This window comes from Tenrec ecaudatus, chromosome 1, assembly GCF_050624435.1.
Source record: "Tenrec ecaudatus isolate mTenEca1 chromosome 1, mTenEca1.hap1, whole genome shotgun sequence".
Taxonomy (NCBI): domain Eukaryota; kingdom Metazoa; phylum Chordata; class Mammalia; order Afrosoricida; family Tenrecidae; genus Tenrec; species Tenrec ecaudatus.
Genome location: NC_134530.1, coordinates 3,211,210 through 3,225,459, shown reverse-complemented (window position 1 = coordinate 3,225,459; position 14,250 = coordinate 3,211,210). Strand labels below are relative to the sequence as shown.

General features: G+C 43.3%; 1 protein-coding gene across 2 annotated transcripts in view; it reads right to left on the bottom strand.

Moving 5' to 3' along the window:
- The window catches only part of LOC142443410 (uncharacterized), a 31,504-nt gene that overhangs the window by 4,029 nt on the left and 13,225 nt on the right, over positions 1-14,250 (bottom strand). For both annotated transcript variants that reach the window (XM_075544798.1, XM_075544793.1), the window contains 2 exons: positions 734-860; positions 115-298 (listed from right to left, as the gene is read on the bottom strand). In XM_075544798.1, coding sequence (XP_075400913.1) covers positions 115-298; positions 734-767 — 218 coding nt within the window. In that variant the 5' untranslated portion in view covers positions 768-860. The remainder of the gene's footprint in view (positions 1-114; positions 299-733; positions 861-14,250) is intronic.

Genomic DNA, 14,250 nt, shown 5'->3' with positions numbered 1-14,250 from the left:
CAATGCCTAGTTACAATAAATAGGCGCGTTTCTGTGAAAATCTCTCCTGCATAAGTAAAGAGGGAGCCTGGTGGAGAAGGGTTTCTTGTTCGTTCATTTATGTGTGCGACTCACCTCGAAGGTACATCCTGGTTTTCATTATGGTCTTCAGTGTTACGACCTTCCCAGATTTTCCCTAAAATGGAGGTCCAAGAATCATTTCCTGTAAATTTTCGTATTTTATCTTTCTTGGATATGTTTTTCCAATGAGTTTCCTGTTCAGAAGTGGACACATTGGCCTTACATGGAGTCTCACCATCTGAAAACAAAAAGAGAACAAACTCATCAAGAAGGAAGCTTCAGTTTGTCAAACAAATATGCTGAAGAGTTTAGGTATTAAAGACTTCACCCATAAACGGCACAAGGTGTCAAAATGGAAAGAAACTTAATAGAAACAGCAACATTTCTCCAAGTTTGCCCAAAACAAATTCTCTAGGTCTTCACATGAAACATGGATGACGCTAAGCGAAATTCAAATCTTACACCCAAGGCAAAAAGAACAACTCAGCGTAATCTATAGGTTTTCACGGTTGTAGAGTAGAACATTACATTCTATCTCCTGGACAGTGGGAGCCATGTTTATCTTACTGACCAATGTATTCCTCGTTCTACCTTACGATCTTTAAAACCAGCCCGAGAAGCAAAAAAATCTCATTCTCTAAATAACTAAATGAAGAACTAATACCATGCTTACCTACAGATGTCAAGTTCCTGAAGGTTTCCAGCATCACATCTCTGTAGAGCTTCCTCTGCACAGGATCCAGCAATGCCCACTCCTCCAGAGTGAAGTCCACAGCCACATCATCCAAGATGACTGAATCCTAAAACATACAGCATGTTTATGAAGGAGGATAGGTAAAGCAGACAGCACTGGGAATTAAACTGAATTCCAAAGGAAGTTGAAACAGGAATCTAGAATATTCTAACTACCCTATGATTTAGTTATTAGATCTCTCTCTCCGTGTTTAGTTGAACTACCTCGAAGATTAAAGAGTTCTGCTGACACATAGAAAATGTCTCCACAATTTCACTGTGGGCACTTCAAGTCTAGTCATCTCTATCAGAAGAGGCCAGGTGCCAATGGAAATGAGAAATACTAATTCAAACAAAATACTTTCCATTGTAAGACAACCAATGCTACATCCCAAAATTATATCATCAGTTTCTAGCCTGTGCACCACACTAATTAGCATGACAGGAATCAGATGATAAATCCAAAACACTTTTAGTCAGAATACATATGTAGAAATGATTGCAATTATTAACCATTGAGAGATCCAAATTGAGGCAGCAATTTCACCCCAATAATAACAGTAAACTTTTTTTAAAGCCAAAGCAACAAATACTGTAACCCTCACATACTGCTAGTGGGTCTACAAAATGGTACAGCCGTGGGATGCAAAGAGTTTTTCTCCAGATTGTCTCCCCCAAATATATGCCAAACCTAGGGTGCTGTTTGTATCACATGGTAAATGACTGTACACTTGGAGGTCAGCACAAGCTGCTTAGAGGTTAATCTCCCTGAGGGTTATCAGCCATCTAGAGCAATCAGACTATAATCTGTCCCACCCTAAGTAGGGCCCACTCCCTTCTGATAAGGACAGTGGATTGTTTCCCTGAAGGAAAAGTCCAGGGAGAAGGTTGAGCCCACTCAAGGGGAACCAAAGTTAGGCTGCCATCTTGAATCTAGGGTCTGTCCATCTTGTCATGTGTGTAACCCCTAATTGCTCCCCTTATTATACAGCTAGCTCGTCCCCTTCCTGTGATGTGTATGCCTATTGTACAACCCCTTTCTGTGATGTATGTGGTTACCTGTAATCAGGCGGGGCTTATACACTCCCAAGTATATATAGGCCTTGGTCAGAAATAAAGAGGCTCTCTCCCCTGTCCTCCTCCTGCTCTCTGTGTGGACCTGGCTGCTGAGATCATGGCCATCCAGGAGGTGAGCATGCCACCATGAAACGCTTCTGATTCGTTTATCTTCTCTCCTGCCTCTCCTATTCTCTATGACTACTATGGTCTTTATATGTTATTGCTGTACAATTGCACCTACAGAACCCACACAATTGCAGAGACTGGTTGCTCTGACAGTAAAACTACTATGGAAAGCAGTATGGTGCTCCCTAAAAAAGTTGGAATTTGAAATACCGTAGGTCCCCCAATCCTTCTACTTGGTATACGTCCTAGAGAAATAAGAGCTATAACACAAATACATACATGTATACCAATGTTCATCACAGCATTGTTCACAATAGCATGAAGATGGAAACAATCTAAGTGCCCATCAATGGAAATATGGATAAACATTGGTATATATACACAATGTAAGAATGTCCAATGCAAAAAAAATATGAATATGGGGGGGTACCCTCGTAACATGATATTATTCTGAGTGAATTTATTCTATCAAAAAGGATAAATATTTTGGAGACAGTGTGGGAATTGCACCCAATCTGACCCTACCACTCTGAGACGAACACTAGGGGTGTGCAACAGAACAGCAATGGGAAAACACCAACAAAGTCCCCAGGGAATACCAAAAGTAGACTTTGGGGCCAGGGCATGGCACCCTATCAGACTTATTGGAGAAAACTTCTGGCATCAGCGTTGTCCAGTGGTGGTTGGCAAGCAGTTTCGCGTGTATTCTCTTGACTGGTAAATTGGGGATGTTGGTTGCTGCTCCTTACTGGTCAGTCTGGGACAAGTGATGCCTTCTCTGACAGAATTACCTCAGTGTCCAGGAATCTGAAATTAGAGCTTAAGCCTGCCCCAGACTTTGGTTTTATACGGCCTGTCATGGTGCTGGTGCCGGCAGTTTTAACCAGGACCCCACACTATGTCTGATTCTTTGAAATGGAACAACATTAGAATTATTGGCTTACCGGAGGAAGACACAGCAAAGAAGTCATCTGCAACAATAGTGAGAGAATTCTCGGAGGAAAACTTCCCCAGCTTAATGAATGAAAATCAGGCAACCATTCAGGAGGCTGAAAGAACACCAGCTAGACTCAATCCCAAGAAGAAGGCACATACTAATTAAACTAACCAACTTTGAGGAAAAGGAGAAAATCATGAGAGCAGCTAGGGAAAAACAAGCAATCACATATAAAGGTTCCCACATAAGAATATGCTCAGACCTATCAGCAGAAACTATGAAGTAGAGGAGAGAGTGGAGTAACATATTCCAAAATTTGAAGGAAAACAACGCAAACCCAAGAATACTCTACACAGCCAAATTATCGATCAAAATAGATGGAGAAGTAAGAGTCTTCCCAGACAAGGAAAAACTCAAAGAATACGTTAGAAGAAACCCAGCCCTACCAAAGATTCTTGCCGACCCAGTATGGGCAGAACAACAACACTCACCAAACATAAATAAGAGACCGACACATAGAACAACCTCACCCAGAGGGCAACAAAGAGAAAACAGACCCCAAGATAGCATTGGCTTAAGGATGGAAAGAAGTCAAGAATGATACACACACACACGTGCACAACACACTAATTAGAAAGGAAAGTAGGAAAACTCCCAACACAGAATGAGAGACCCGCTGACTATGTCAATCAAACACTCCAAAATATTAAAAAAGAAATCAGATTCAACAATTATAGTGGGTGACTGCAACACACCACTCTCTGAGAAAAATAGATCACAGGGAAAGAAACTCAACAAGGAGGCTATAGAGCTAAACACCTCAATTAGACAATTTGACCTGATAGATATTTACAGAGCTTTTCTTCCAAATAAAAAAAAAATCACATTCTTTTCAAGTCCACATGGCACATATTCGAAGATAGACCATATGCTGGGGCATAAGGCAAATCTACATAAATTTAAGCAATCCTGATACAATTACCTTCATCTTTCTTCAAATAAATGGAAAAACTGACTATCAACTTCATATGGAGAGGGAAGGAGCCTAGAATTAGCAGAGAATTCCTCAAGAAGCAGGACATAGTGGGAGGGCTTGCTTTACCTGACTTTAGCGCATACTATACAGCCACAGTTGTCAAAACCGCATGGTATTGGTACAATGACAGATACTCAGACCAATGGAAAAGAACTGAAAACTCAGAAATAAAATCATCAGCTTACAGACAACTGATCTTTGATAAGGGCCCCAAAAATATCAAATGAGAAGCAGATGCCCTCTTTAACAAGTGATGCTGGAAACAATATATCTACCTGCAGAAAAATGAAGCAAGACCTTTATCTCACTCCATGCACAAGAATAAATTCAAGGTGGATCACAGACCTTGAAGTTAAACCCCAAACTATTAGGGCCATCAATGAGGGAATTGGGACCAACTTGAGAAATTTGGCTCAGGCTATCAAAAATAGGGAAGGACACAAACACAGAAGAGGCACAAATTGACAAATGGGATATACTGAAGCTAAAACACCTGTGTACATTGAAAGAATTCACCAAGAGAGTAATAAGAGAGTCCACAGACTGGGAAAACATCTTTAGCAATGACACATCAGACAAAGGCCTTATTACTAAAATCTACAATACTCTCCTAGCTCCCAAAAAGAAAAAAAAACTAATTGCCCACTTGAGAGGTGGGCAAAGGACTTGAACAGAAGCTTCACAGGGGCAGAAATCTGAATGGCCAACAAACATATGAGAAAATGTTTCTGATTTTTAGCCATAAGAGAAATGCAAATTAAAACAACAATGAGATACCACCTAACACCCTCAAAGGTAGCCCAATTCAAAAAATCAGAAAGTAACAAGTGTTAGAGGGGCTGTGGGGAGACAGGAACTCTCATCCACTGCTGGTGGACTTGTAAGTATGTACTACCAATATGGAAATCAATCTGGAGATATCTTAAACATATGGAAATAGAGTTACCATATGACCCAGCAATCCCCCTACTGGGCATATACCCAGAAGAGGCAAGAAACAAACCAAGGCCAGGCATTTGTGCTCCAATGTTCATTGTGGCACAGTTCATAATTGCAAGAAGTTGGAAGCAACCCAAATTTCCATCAACTGATGATTGAATTAAAAAACTGGTATATACATACAATGGCGTACTACACATTGCTAAAAAGCAATGATAAACGTATGAAGCACATAGTGGCATGGGAAGAACTGGAGGAAATCATGCTAAGCGAAGTAAGTCAGGCATAAAAGGACAAGTACAACATGAGCCTGCTGAGATAAGCATTAAAAATGCAAAAGGGGCATTGGGAAAAAGCTACTGTATACAAACATTCTTGGGGTGAGGACCGTGTAGTATGGCAGGCACCAGATCAAATGCAGGGATGCCCATGGTAGACAACTGGGAGGAGGTGGGGAAAGGAAATAAAAAAGGATGAAAATAAGGAAGAAATGGGTAGCAGGGGCACGGGGCACTAACCCACCTAAGGGGAGGGTGTTGTTTATATCTCCACAGGAAAAGAGGGACCAGACTTCAACCCAGTGGCCCAAGATGTGAATGCAACATTCCGGCGTGGAGTAGGGACCCAGTGGAGAGGTCTGGAGGGCTGGCCCCAGTACTAAATACTAAGTGGATGCCTGCCCCTCCCCCAGAATCATTTATTCAAAGGACATGATGGCATTGAATCTGCAGCTCCGGGTGAGAGACATATCTGATCGGAATACACGGGAGCAGATGAAGGGGGAGTAGGAGAGTGCAGCACATCCTGGCCCACCAGGCCTTGAGGACAATGACCCCCAATTAGTGCAGCCAGTCCATAGAGAGGACCACATGGCCAGCCCCACTAGGAGACATGACGCCACTCACTGACCCATGGCCCTGCGGGGGACAGACCTAGAGACACAGTGTTGGAATTGCGCCCGACCTGATCCCACCACACGGAGGCAAAGCACTGAGGGAGTGCAACAGAACAGTAAGGGAATGGAGCAGCAAGGTTCCCAGGGAATGCTGAAGGTGGACTTTGGGGCCAGCGCATGGTGCCCCAACAGACTGGACTGGAAAACACTCCTAAAGGCCAACAAATGATCCTTGAACTAACTAAAAGCTTTTCTTTCTTGTGTTTTGTTCTTTGTCAGTGGTTTGTTGTTGTTGTTTTGTTGTATACTGTTGCTTAGTTTTGCTCTGTCTTGTTTTTGTGCATGTTATTATCTCTGCAGGTCTGTCTAAATAAGATAGGCTGGAGGAACAAGCTGGAGGGAAAACAACAGGACCGATAGTTCCGGGGGGAAATGGGATAGGGAGAGGTGGGGGGTAAGGAAGTGGTGTTAACAAACTCATTTATAGAGGTCTAGGCAAAGACATGTACATATGCAAATATATATATATAAGGATAGGGAAATAGATCTATGTGCCTATATTTATAGGTTTAGTATTAAGGTGGCGGAAGGATATTGGGCCTCTACTCAAGTACTCCTTCAATGCAAGAATACTTTCTTCTATTAAATTGGCATTCTATGGGGTGGGGGAGGGTAGGGGGGGTAAGGAAGTGGTGTTAACAAACCCAGGGACAAGGGAAAAACATGGGACCCCAAATGGTAGAGAAGGGGGAGTGGCAGGCCTGGTGGGAAATGATCAAGGGTAAGGTTGCTTAGAGAAGAGGTATACTCTAGCCCAGGTGGCAATGAAGCATGGTAGTAGGGCAGGAGGAAAGTCAAGGGAGATGGAGGAAAGAGCTAGGAGTCAAAGGGCATTCATGGAGGTCTAGACAAAGACATGTACATGCAAATATATATAGGAAGATGGGGAAATAGATCTATGTGTCTATATTTATAGGTCAAGTATTAAGGTGGCGGAAGGACCTTGGGCCTCTACTCAAACACTCCCTCAATGCATGAATACCTTCTTTTATTAAATTGGAACTCTATGATGCTCACTCTCCCGACACAACGGCTGGAGCCAAAGTGGGTGAACAAGTAAATGTGGTGAAGAAAGCTGATGGTGCCCGGCTATCAAAAGAGATAGTGACTGGGGTCTAAAAGGCTTGAAGATAAACAAGCGGCCATCTAGCTCAGAAGCAACAAAGTCCACATGGAAGAACACACCAGCCTGTGTGATCGAGTGGTCCCGAAGGGATCAGTTACCAGGCATCAAAGAACAAAAAATCATATCATTGACTGCACACCTCCATGATAGGATCGCTGAAGACAAATGGGTGCATAAGCAAATGTGGTGAAGAAAGCTGATGGTGCCCGGCTATCAAAAGAGATAGTGTCTGGGGTCTTAAAGGCTTGAAGGTGAACAAGCGGCCATCTAGCTCAGAAGCAAAAAAGCCCACATGGAAGAAGCACACCGGCCAGTGCGATCACGAGGTGCCAAGGGACCAGGTATAAGGCATCATGCAAAAAAAACAACAACGATATAAGTGTGTGTATATATGTGTATATGTATATGTATATATATACCATATTAAATGAAGGGGGAAGTGCAGAGTGGAGACCCAAGGCCCAAGTGTCGGCCAATGGAGATTCCCTCATAAAGGGGTTTAGGAGAGGAGATGGGGTAATTAGGGTGCGAGGTAGTACCGATGAAGAACACAGCTTTCCCCCAGATCCTGGATGCTTCCTCCCCCCAACTACCATGATCCGAATTCTACCTTTCAGGACTGGATAGGGCAGAGGCTGTACACTGGTACATATGAGGGCTGGAGGTACAGGGAATCCAGGGTGGATGATACCTTCAGGACCAAGGGTGTGAGGGGCGATGCTGGGAGAGTGGAGGGTGAGTGGGTTGGAAGGGGGGAACTGATTACAATGATCCACATGTGACCTCTTCCCTGGGAGAGGGACAGCAGAGAAGGGGGGAAGGGAGACTCCGGATAGGGCAAGATATGACAAAATAACGAGGTATAAATTACCAAGGGCACATGAGGGAGGGGGGAAAGGGGAGGGAGGGGAAAAAAAAAAAGGACCTGATGCAAGGGGCTTAAGTGGAGAGCAAATGCTTTGAGAATGATAGGGGCAGGGAATGTATGGATGTGCTTTATACAATTGATGTATGTATATGTATGTATGGTGATAAGAGTTGTATGGGTCCCTAATAAAATGTAAAAAAAGAAAAGAGGAGAAAAAATGATTAGGGCAGGGACTGTACAGATGTGCTTTATACAATTGATGTATGTATATGTATGAACTGTGATAAGAATTGTATGAGCCCCTAATAAATTGTTAAAATTTAAAAAAAAAGATAAGAAAAAAAATGATTAGGGCAAAGATTGTACAGATGTGTTTTATACAATTGATGTATGTATATGTATGGATTGTGATAAGAGTTGTATGAGCCCCTAATAAAATGTTTTTTAATAAAAAAAAAAAATTAAAAATAAATAAATAAATAAATTGGCATTCTATGATGCTCACCCTCCCAACACAACCACTGAAGACAGAGTGGGTGAATAAGCAAATGTGGTGAAGAAAGCTGCTGGTGCCTGGCTATCAAAAGATATAGTGTCTGGGATCTTAAAGGCTTGAAGATAAACAAGTGGCCATCTAGCTCAGAAGCAACAAAGCCCACATGGAAGAACACACCAGCCTGTGTGATCACGTGGTTCCGAAGGGATCAGTTATCAGGCATCAAAGAACAAAAAATCATATCATTGGGTGCACATCTCCATGATACGATCGCTGAGAACAAACGAGTGCATCAGCAAATGTGGCGAAGAAAGCTGATGGTACCCGGCTATCAAAAGAGATAGTGTCTGGGGTCTTAAAGGCTTGAAGGTAAACAAGTGGCCATCTAGCTCAGAAGCAACAAAGCCCACATGGAAGAAGCACACCAGCCTGCGAGATCATGAGGTGTCGAAGGGATCAGGTATAAGGCATCATCGGAACAAAAAAAATCTTAGCATAGTGAATGAAGGGGGAAGTGCAAAGTGGAGACTCAAAGCCCATTTGTCGGCCACAGGAGATCTCCTTGCAGAGGGGTCTAGGGGAAGAGATGAATCAGTCAGGGTGTGATGTAGCACCGATGAAGAATACAGCTTTCTTCTAGTTCCTAAATGCTTCCTCACACCCACCCCCGCGCCCCCACCAGTCTATCATGATCCGAATTCTACCTTGCAAGTCTTGCTAGACCAGAGGATGTACACTGGTGCAGATAGGAGTTGGAGGCACAGGGAATCCAGGGTGGATGATACCTTGAGGATCATCGGGGTGAGAGTGGCGATACTGGAAGGGTAGAGGGAGAGTGGCTTGGAAAGAGGGAACCGGTTATAAGGATCTACATGTAATCTCCTCCCTGGGGGACAGACAACAGAAAAGGGGGTGAAGGGAGATGTTGGACAGGGCAAGATATGACCAAATAATAATTTATAAATTATCAAGGGCTCATGAGGGAGGGGGAACAGGGAGGGAGTGAAAAAAAAGGACTTGATGCAAAGGACTGAAGCGGAGAGCAAATGCTTTGAAAATTATGAGGGTAATGAGTGTACAAATGTGCTTTACACAACATATATATATATATATATATATATATATATTGTGGTAAGAGTTTGTATGAGCCCCTAATAAAACGTTTATAAAAAAAGAAAATTTTTTGAGAATGATGATAGCAACAATCGTACAAATGTGCTTGACACAATGGATGGATGTATATGTATGGATTGTGATAAGCTGTACAAGGTCCCAATAAAATTATTTTTATGGATAAATATTATATAAGACTGCCATTAGGAAAAATAAAAAAACAAGCAACTATCTTGCCTCTAAAAGAAACATTCTTGTGAGTGAAGGGAGACATTGGTCAGTGTAAGACATGAAAAAATAAAATAATTTATAAATGATCAAGGGTTCATGAGGGAGGGAGGGTGGGCAAGGGAGGAGAAATATGAGGAGCTAATAACAAGGGCTCAAGTAGAAAGAAAATGTTTTGAAAATGATGATGACAACCAATGTGAAAATGTGCTCGACACAATGGATGGATGGATTGTGATGAGTTGTAGGAGCCCCCAATAACATAATTAAAAAAAAGAAAGAACAAAACATTCTTTAATGTTTCCAGGAGCAGAGCTGGAAGGGAATAAAGGGCAGTCATGAGCTAGAGGGTAGACAAGTGTTAATTTGGGTCAAAGGGAAGGCAACATACAATAAATAAGAAGCTGGTTGGTAAAAAATTATGGTGTCATGACAAGACATCGAGAGGTTTGCAAGAGTTAAAGGATACAGAGGTAAAGACTACTGTAAACATAATCCTGTGACAGTAGTGATCTATGAATAAAAGCTAGAACAGACACAGGCTGAGCAGGTGTGGAACGTAAACTGAATGCACTCCTTCAAATATATAGATTTGACAGGGGATATTTGTACATGTGCACCTTAGTTACAAAGAGACCCATAAACGTGGCTGAGCATAATCAAACACCTAGCGGGAACGAGTTGCTGGGTTGGGGGCTCAGGACCATTGTCCGGGGGCCACAAAGGTCAACTGTATTTACCTAGTTTACAAAGTCATCATTCTACATTCTACTTCAGTGAATAGATACCAAGGTCTTAAAAGTTTGTCAGCAGCCATTTAATGTGCAACTATTGGTCTCTCCCAGTCCAAAGGAAAGAAGATTCCTGGAAATCAAAAGGCCACAAAAACAATCAGTCTTGTGTTAGTCCAGATTGACTAGAGAAACAAAACCAGAGAGGCTTATATATGTATAAGAAAGAATGTTATATGAGAGAGCAATTGAATATTGAGGAAACATCCAGCCCAGTCCAGATCAATCCATAAGTCTGATATTAGTCCACATGTCCAATACCAGTCTGCAAATCCTTCTTCAGACTCATGCAACACCTGCAATGATGCCAAATGCAGGAAGATCACAGGCCTGTGGATGGAAAGCCTTATGGATCCAGTGGTGGGGGAAGCATTCTATGCTAGGACATTAGAAGTGATCTGTTCCAATTAGATAAGTAAAACTATTTTTGGAGAGAGAGCATGTGTTCCACCTCCAGGGAGGAAGACAGGATGTGTTAGACAGAGTTTCTCTCTCTCTCTCTCTCTCTCTCTCTCTCTCTCTCTCTCTCTCTATATATATATATATATATATATATATATATATATATACACACACATACATACATACACACACAGATAGATAGATAGATAGATAGATAACACAAGAAATGAACTGTTAAATTATAAAGCAGTACAAATGGCTCAGTGCATGAGAGAGTTGTGAGATACTGGCAGTCCTTCAAGTCTTGAGGGCCCTCAGGTAGTCCTCTGTAGAGAGAGCTAGGCTATCCCATCACAGGCAGCAAACAGCAAGGCAGGTCACCAACATTCAGTCCCCAGCTCAAGAGATGTAAATTCCAATCGTGTGGTCTTAGGGGGACCTCAACTTACAGTGACACAGTCCACAGGCTAGGCCTCTGACAGGTAATGTAGCCTGTAAATTGAGGCAGAGAACAAGCAAAGCAGCAGCACACTGGTCTGACGATCAAAGAGCGAGAGACAAGAAAGGCGAGGCTCACCAAGCTATTTATCTCTCTGCCCTTCAATCAATCCCACTTGTGGTTATCGGCCAGCCTGGCACAATAAACTATCTCAATCCACCCCTTACCAACCTGGCACCTGTACATATAATTCTTTAGCCATATATAATTATATAATTTCTGGATATTGATGAAATCACACTTATACGTATCATCAATCATCTATCATACATATAAATGAAAACACACTGAGTCTAAATGTACCTGATATATCATACCTGAACAAAGGAAAGATAAGCAATAAGCACATAAAAAGAAAATACATTGACAATTACAAACCTCGCTTTTGTAGTAGTACCATTCTGTATTACCTTTGCACTCAGCAAGCACCTCATCTGGCTGTGGTTTTTGGCCTGGCGGGGTGACTCAGACCATCATTCCTGAGGGGTCTGGGTCATTATAAGTCCTGTCAGGATTGGGTTGCTGTAATTTACCATTTACTTTAATCACAGGGCATGGTAGCACTGAGTCGGCCTCTGGGACTCCTGGATTCCAGACATATTCTTCTTTACCTCCATTATGTAGCACCAGTCCAATTTCTCCTTGGTAATCAGGATCAATCGCACCACAGTACAATGACACCCTTCCTGACCTGTTGATCCAAAGGCATGAGAAGCCCAAAGTGGCCAGGGGCCATTCTCAGCTGCCAGTTCAGTGGAATCCGTGCTGTGTTTCCAGGTGGGAGAGTTCCTTTCTTTGGGACCAGGACCTCCAGGCCTGAGGAACACAGGGTTGCTGGGACAGGAAACAAAAATGCTGCAAGGGGATCACTAGGAGTAATAGTGAGTGGTGCCACTCCAGCTTCCACCCCTTGGTTCCTGGACCCATGAATTCTGGCTATTGGAGACACAGCACCATATATTGGCCGCTGGTTTAGAGCGTATACAGCTTCCTGGAGAACATTACCCCAACCCCGCAAGTTGTTGCCACCTAGTTGGCGCCGTAATTGTGTCCTTAGGAGCCCATTCCATCGTTCTATCAAGCCGGCAGCTTCAGGATGATGAGGAACATGATACGACCAGTGGATTCCATGGGAATGGGCCCATTGCCGCACTGCATTTGCTGTGAAGTGAGTTCCTTGATCTGAAGCAATGCTATGTGGGATGCCATGCCGGTGGATGAGGCATTCTGTAAGTCCACGAATAGCAGTTTTGGCAGAAGCATCACGTGCAGGGAAGGCAAATCCATATCCAGAGTAGGTGTCTATTCCAGTAAGAACAAAACGCTGTCCCCTCCATGATTAATGTGTTCCTATGTAATCAACCTGCCACCAACTTGCTGGCTGATCTCCCTGAGGAATGGTCTCATATCTTGGATTTAATGTTGGTTTCTGCTGCTGGCAAATGGGACACTCAGCAGTGGCAGTGGCCAAGTCAGCGTTGGTGAGTGGAAGTCCATGTTGCTGTGCCCATGCATAACCTCCATCCCTGCCGCCATGTCCACTTTGTTCATGTGCCCATTGGGTGATAACAGGGGTGGCAGAGGAAAGAGGAGGACCAGTCTCCACAGCGCGTGTCATCTTATCCACTTGATTATTAAAGTCTCCTCTTCAGAGGTAATCCTTTGGTGAGCGTTCACGTCAGATACAATTACCTTTACTTTCTTGGCCCATTCAGAGAGGTCTATCCACATACCTCTTCCCCACACCTCCTTGTCACCAATTTTCCAATCATGGTCCTTCCAATTCCCTGACCATCCAGCCAAGCCATTGGCCACAGCCCATGAATCAGTATACAGTGTCACATCTGGCCATTTTTCCTTATATGCAAACTGAATGGCCAGGTGCACTGCTCAAAGTTCTGCCCATTGGGAAGATTTCCCTTCACCACTGTCCTTTAGGGAGGTGATCAAGTTCCCTAAGGACTAAATTATGGCACAGGGCAGAAGAGCTGATGTACCCCTGGGGGAGAGTTGTGAAAGTATATTGTTGCCCCTGCCAGGTGAAGGCAAACTGCTTCTGGTGGTCCTTTGAGACTGGTATGGAGAAGAAGGCATTATCCAGATCAATAGCTGCATACTAAGTACTAAGAGAAGTATTAATTTGCTCAAGCAATGTAATCACATCTGGGACAGCAGCTGCAATTGGAGTCACCACCTGGTTTACGATAATTCACTGTCATTCTCCAGGATCCATCCGTCTTCTTGACAGGCCAAATAGGTGAGTTAAATGGGGATGTGGTAGGAATCACCACCCCTCCATCTTTCAAGTCTTTGATGGTGGCACTGATCTCTGCAATCCCTCCAGGAATGCGGTACTGCTTTTGGTTTACTATTTTCCTAGGTAATGACAATTCTTATGGTGTCCACTTGGCCTTTCCTACCACGATAACCCTTATTCCACATTTCAGGGATCCGATATGGGGGTTCTGCCAGTTACTAAGTCTGTCTATTCCAATGATGTATTCTCGAACTGGGGAAATAACCACAGGATGGGTCCGGGGGCCCACTGGACCCACAGTGAGGCGTACTTGAGCTAAAACTCCATTGATAACTTGACCTCCATAAGTTCCCACTCTGATTGGTGGGCCTTCGAAACATTTTGGGTCTCCTGGAATTAGTGTCAGTTCTGAGCCGGTGTCTAGTAATCCCCGAAAAGTTTGATTATTTCCTTTCCCCCAATGAACAGTCACTCTTGTGAAAGCCCGCAGGTCTCTTTGGGGAAGGCTAGAAGAAAGACTAACAGTGTAGACCTTTGCTGATATAGCAGGGTCCTCCTTACAAGGGACCCGGCCTCCCCTTCATTCAAGGGGTTGTGGGTCTGTAAACTGACTCAGGTCTGGGAAT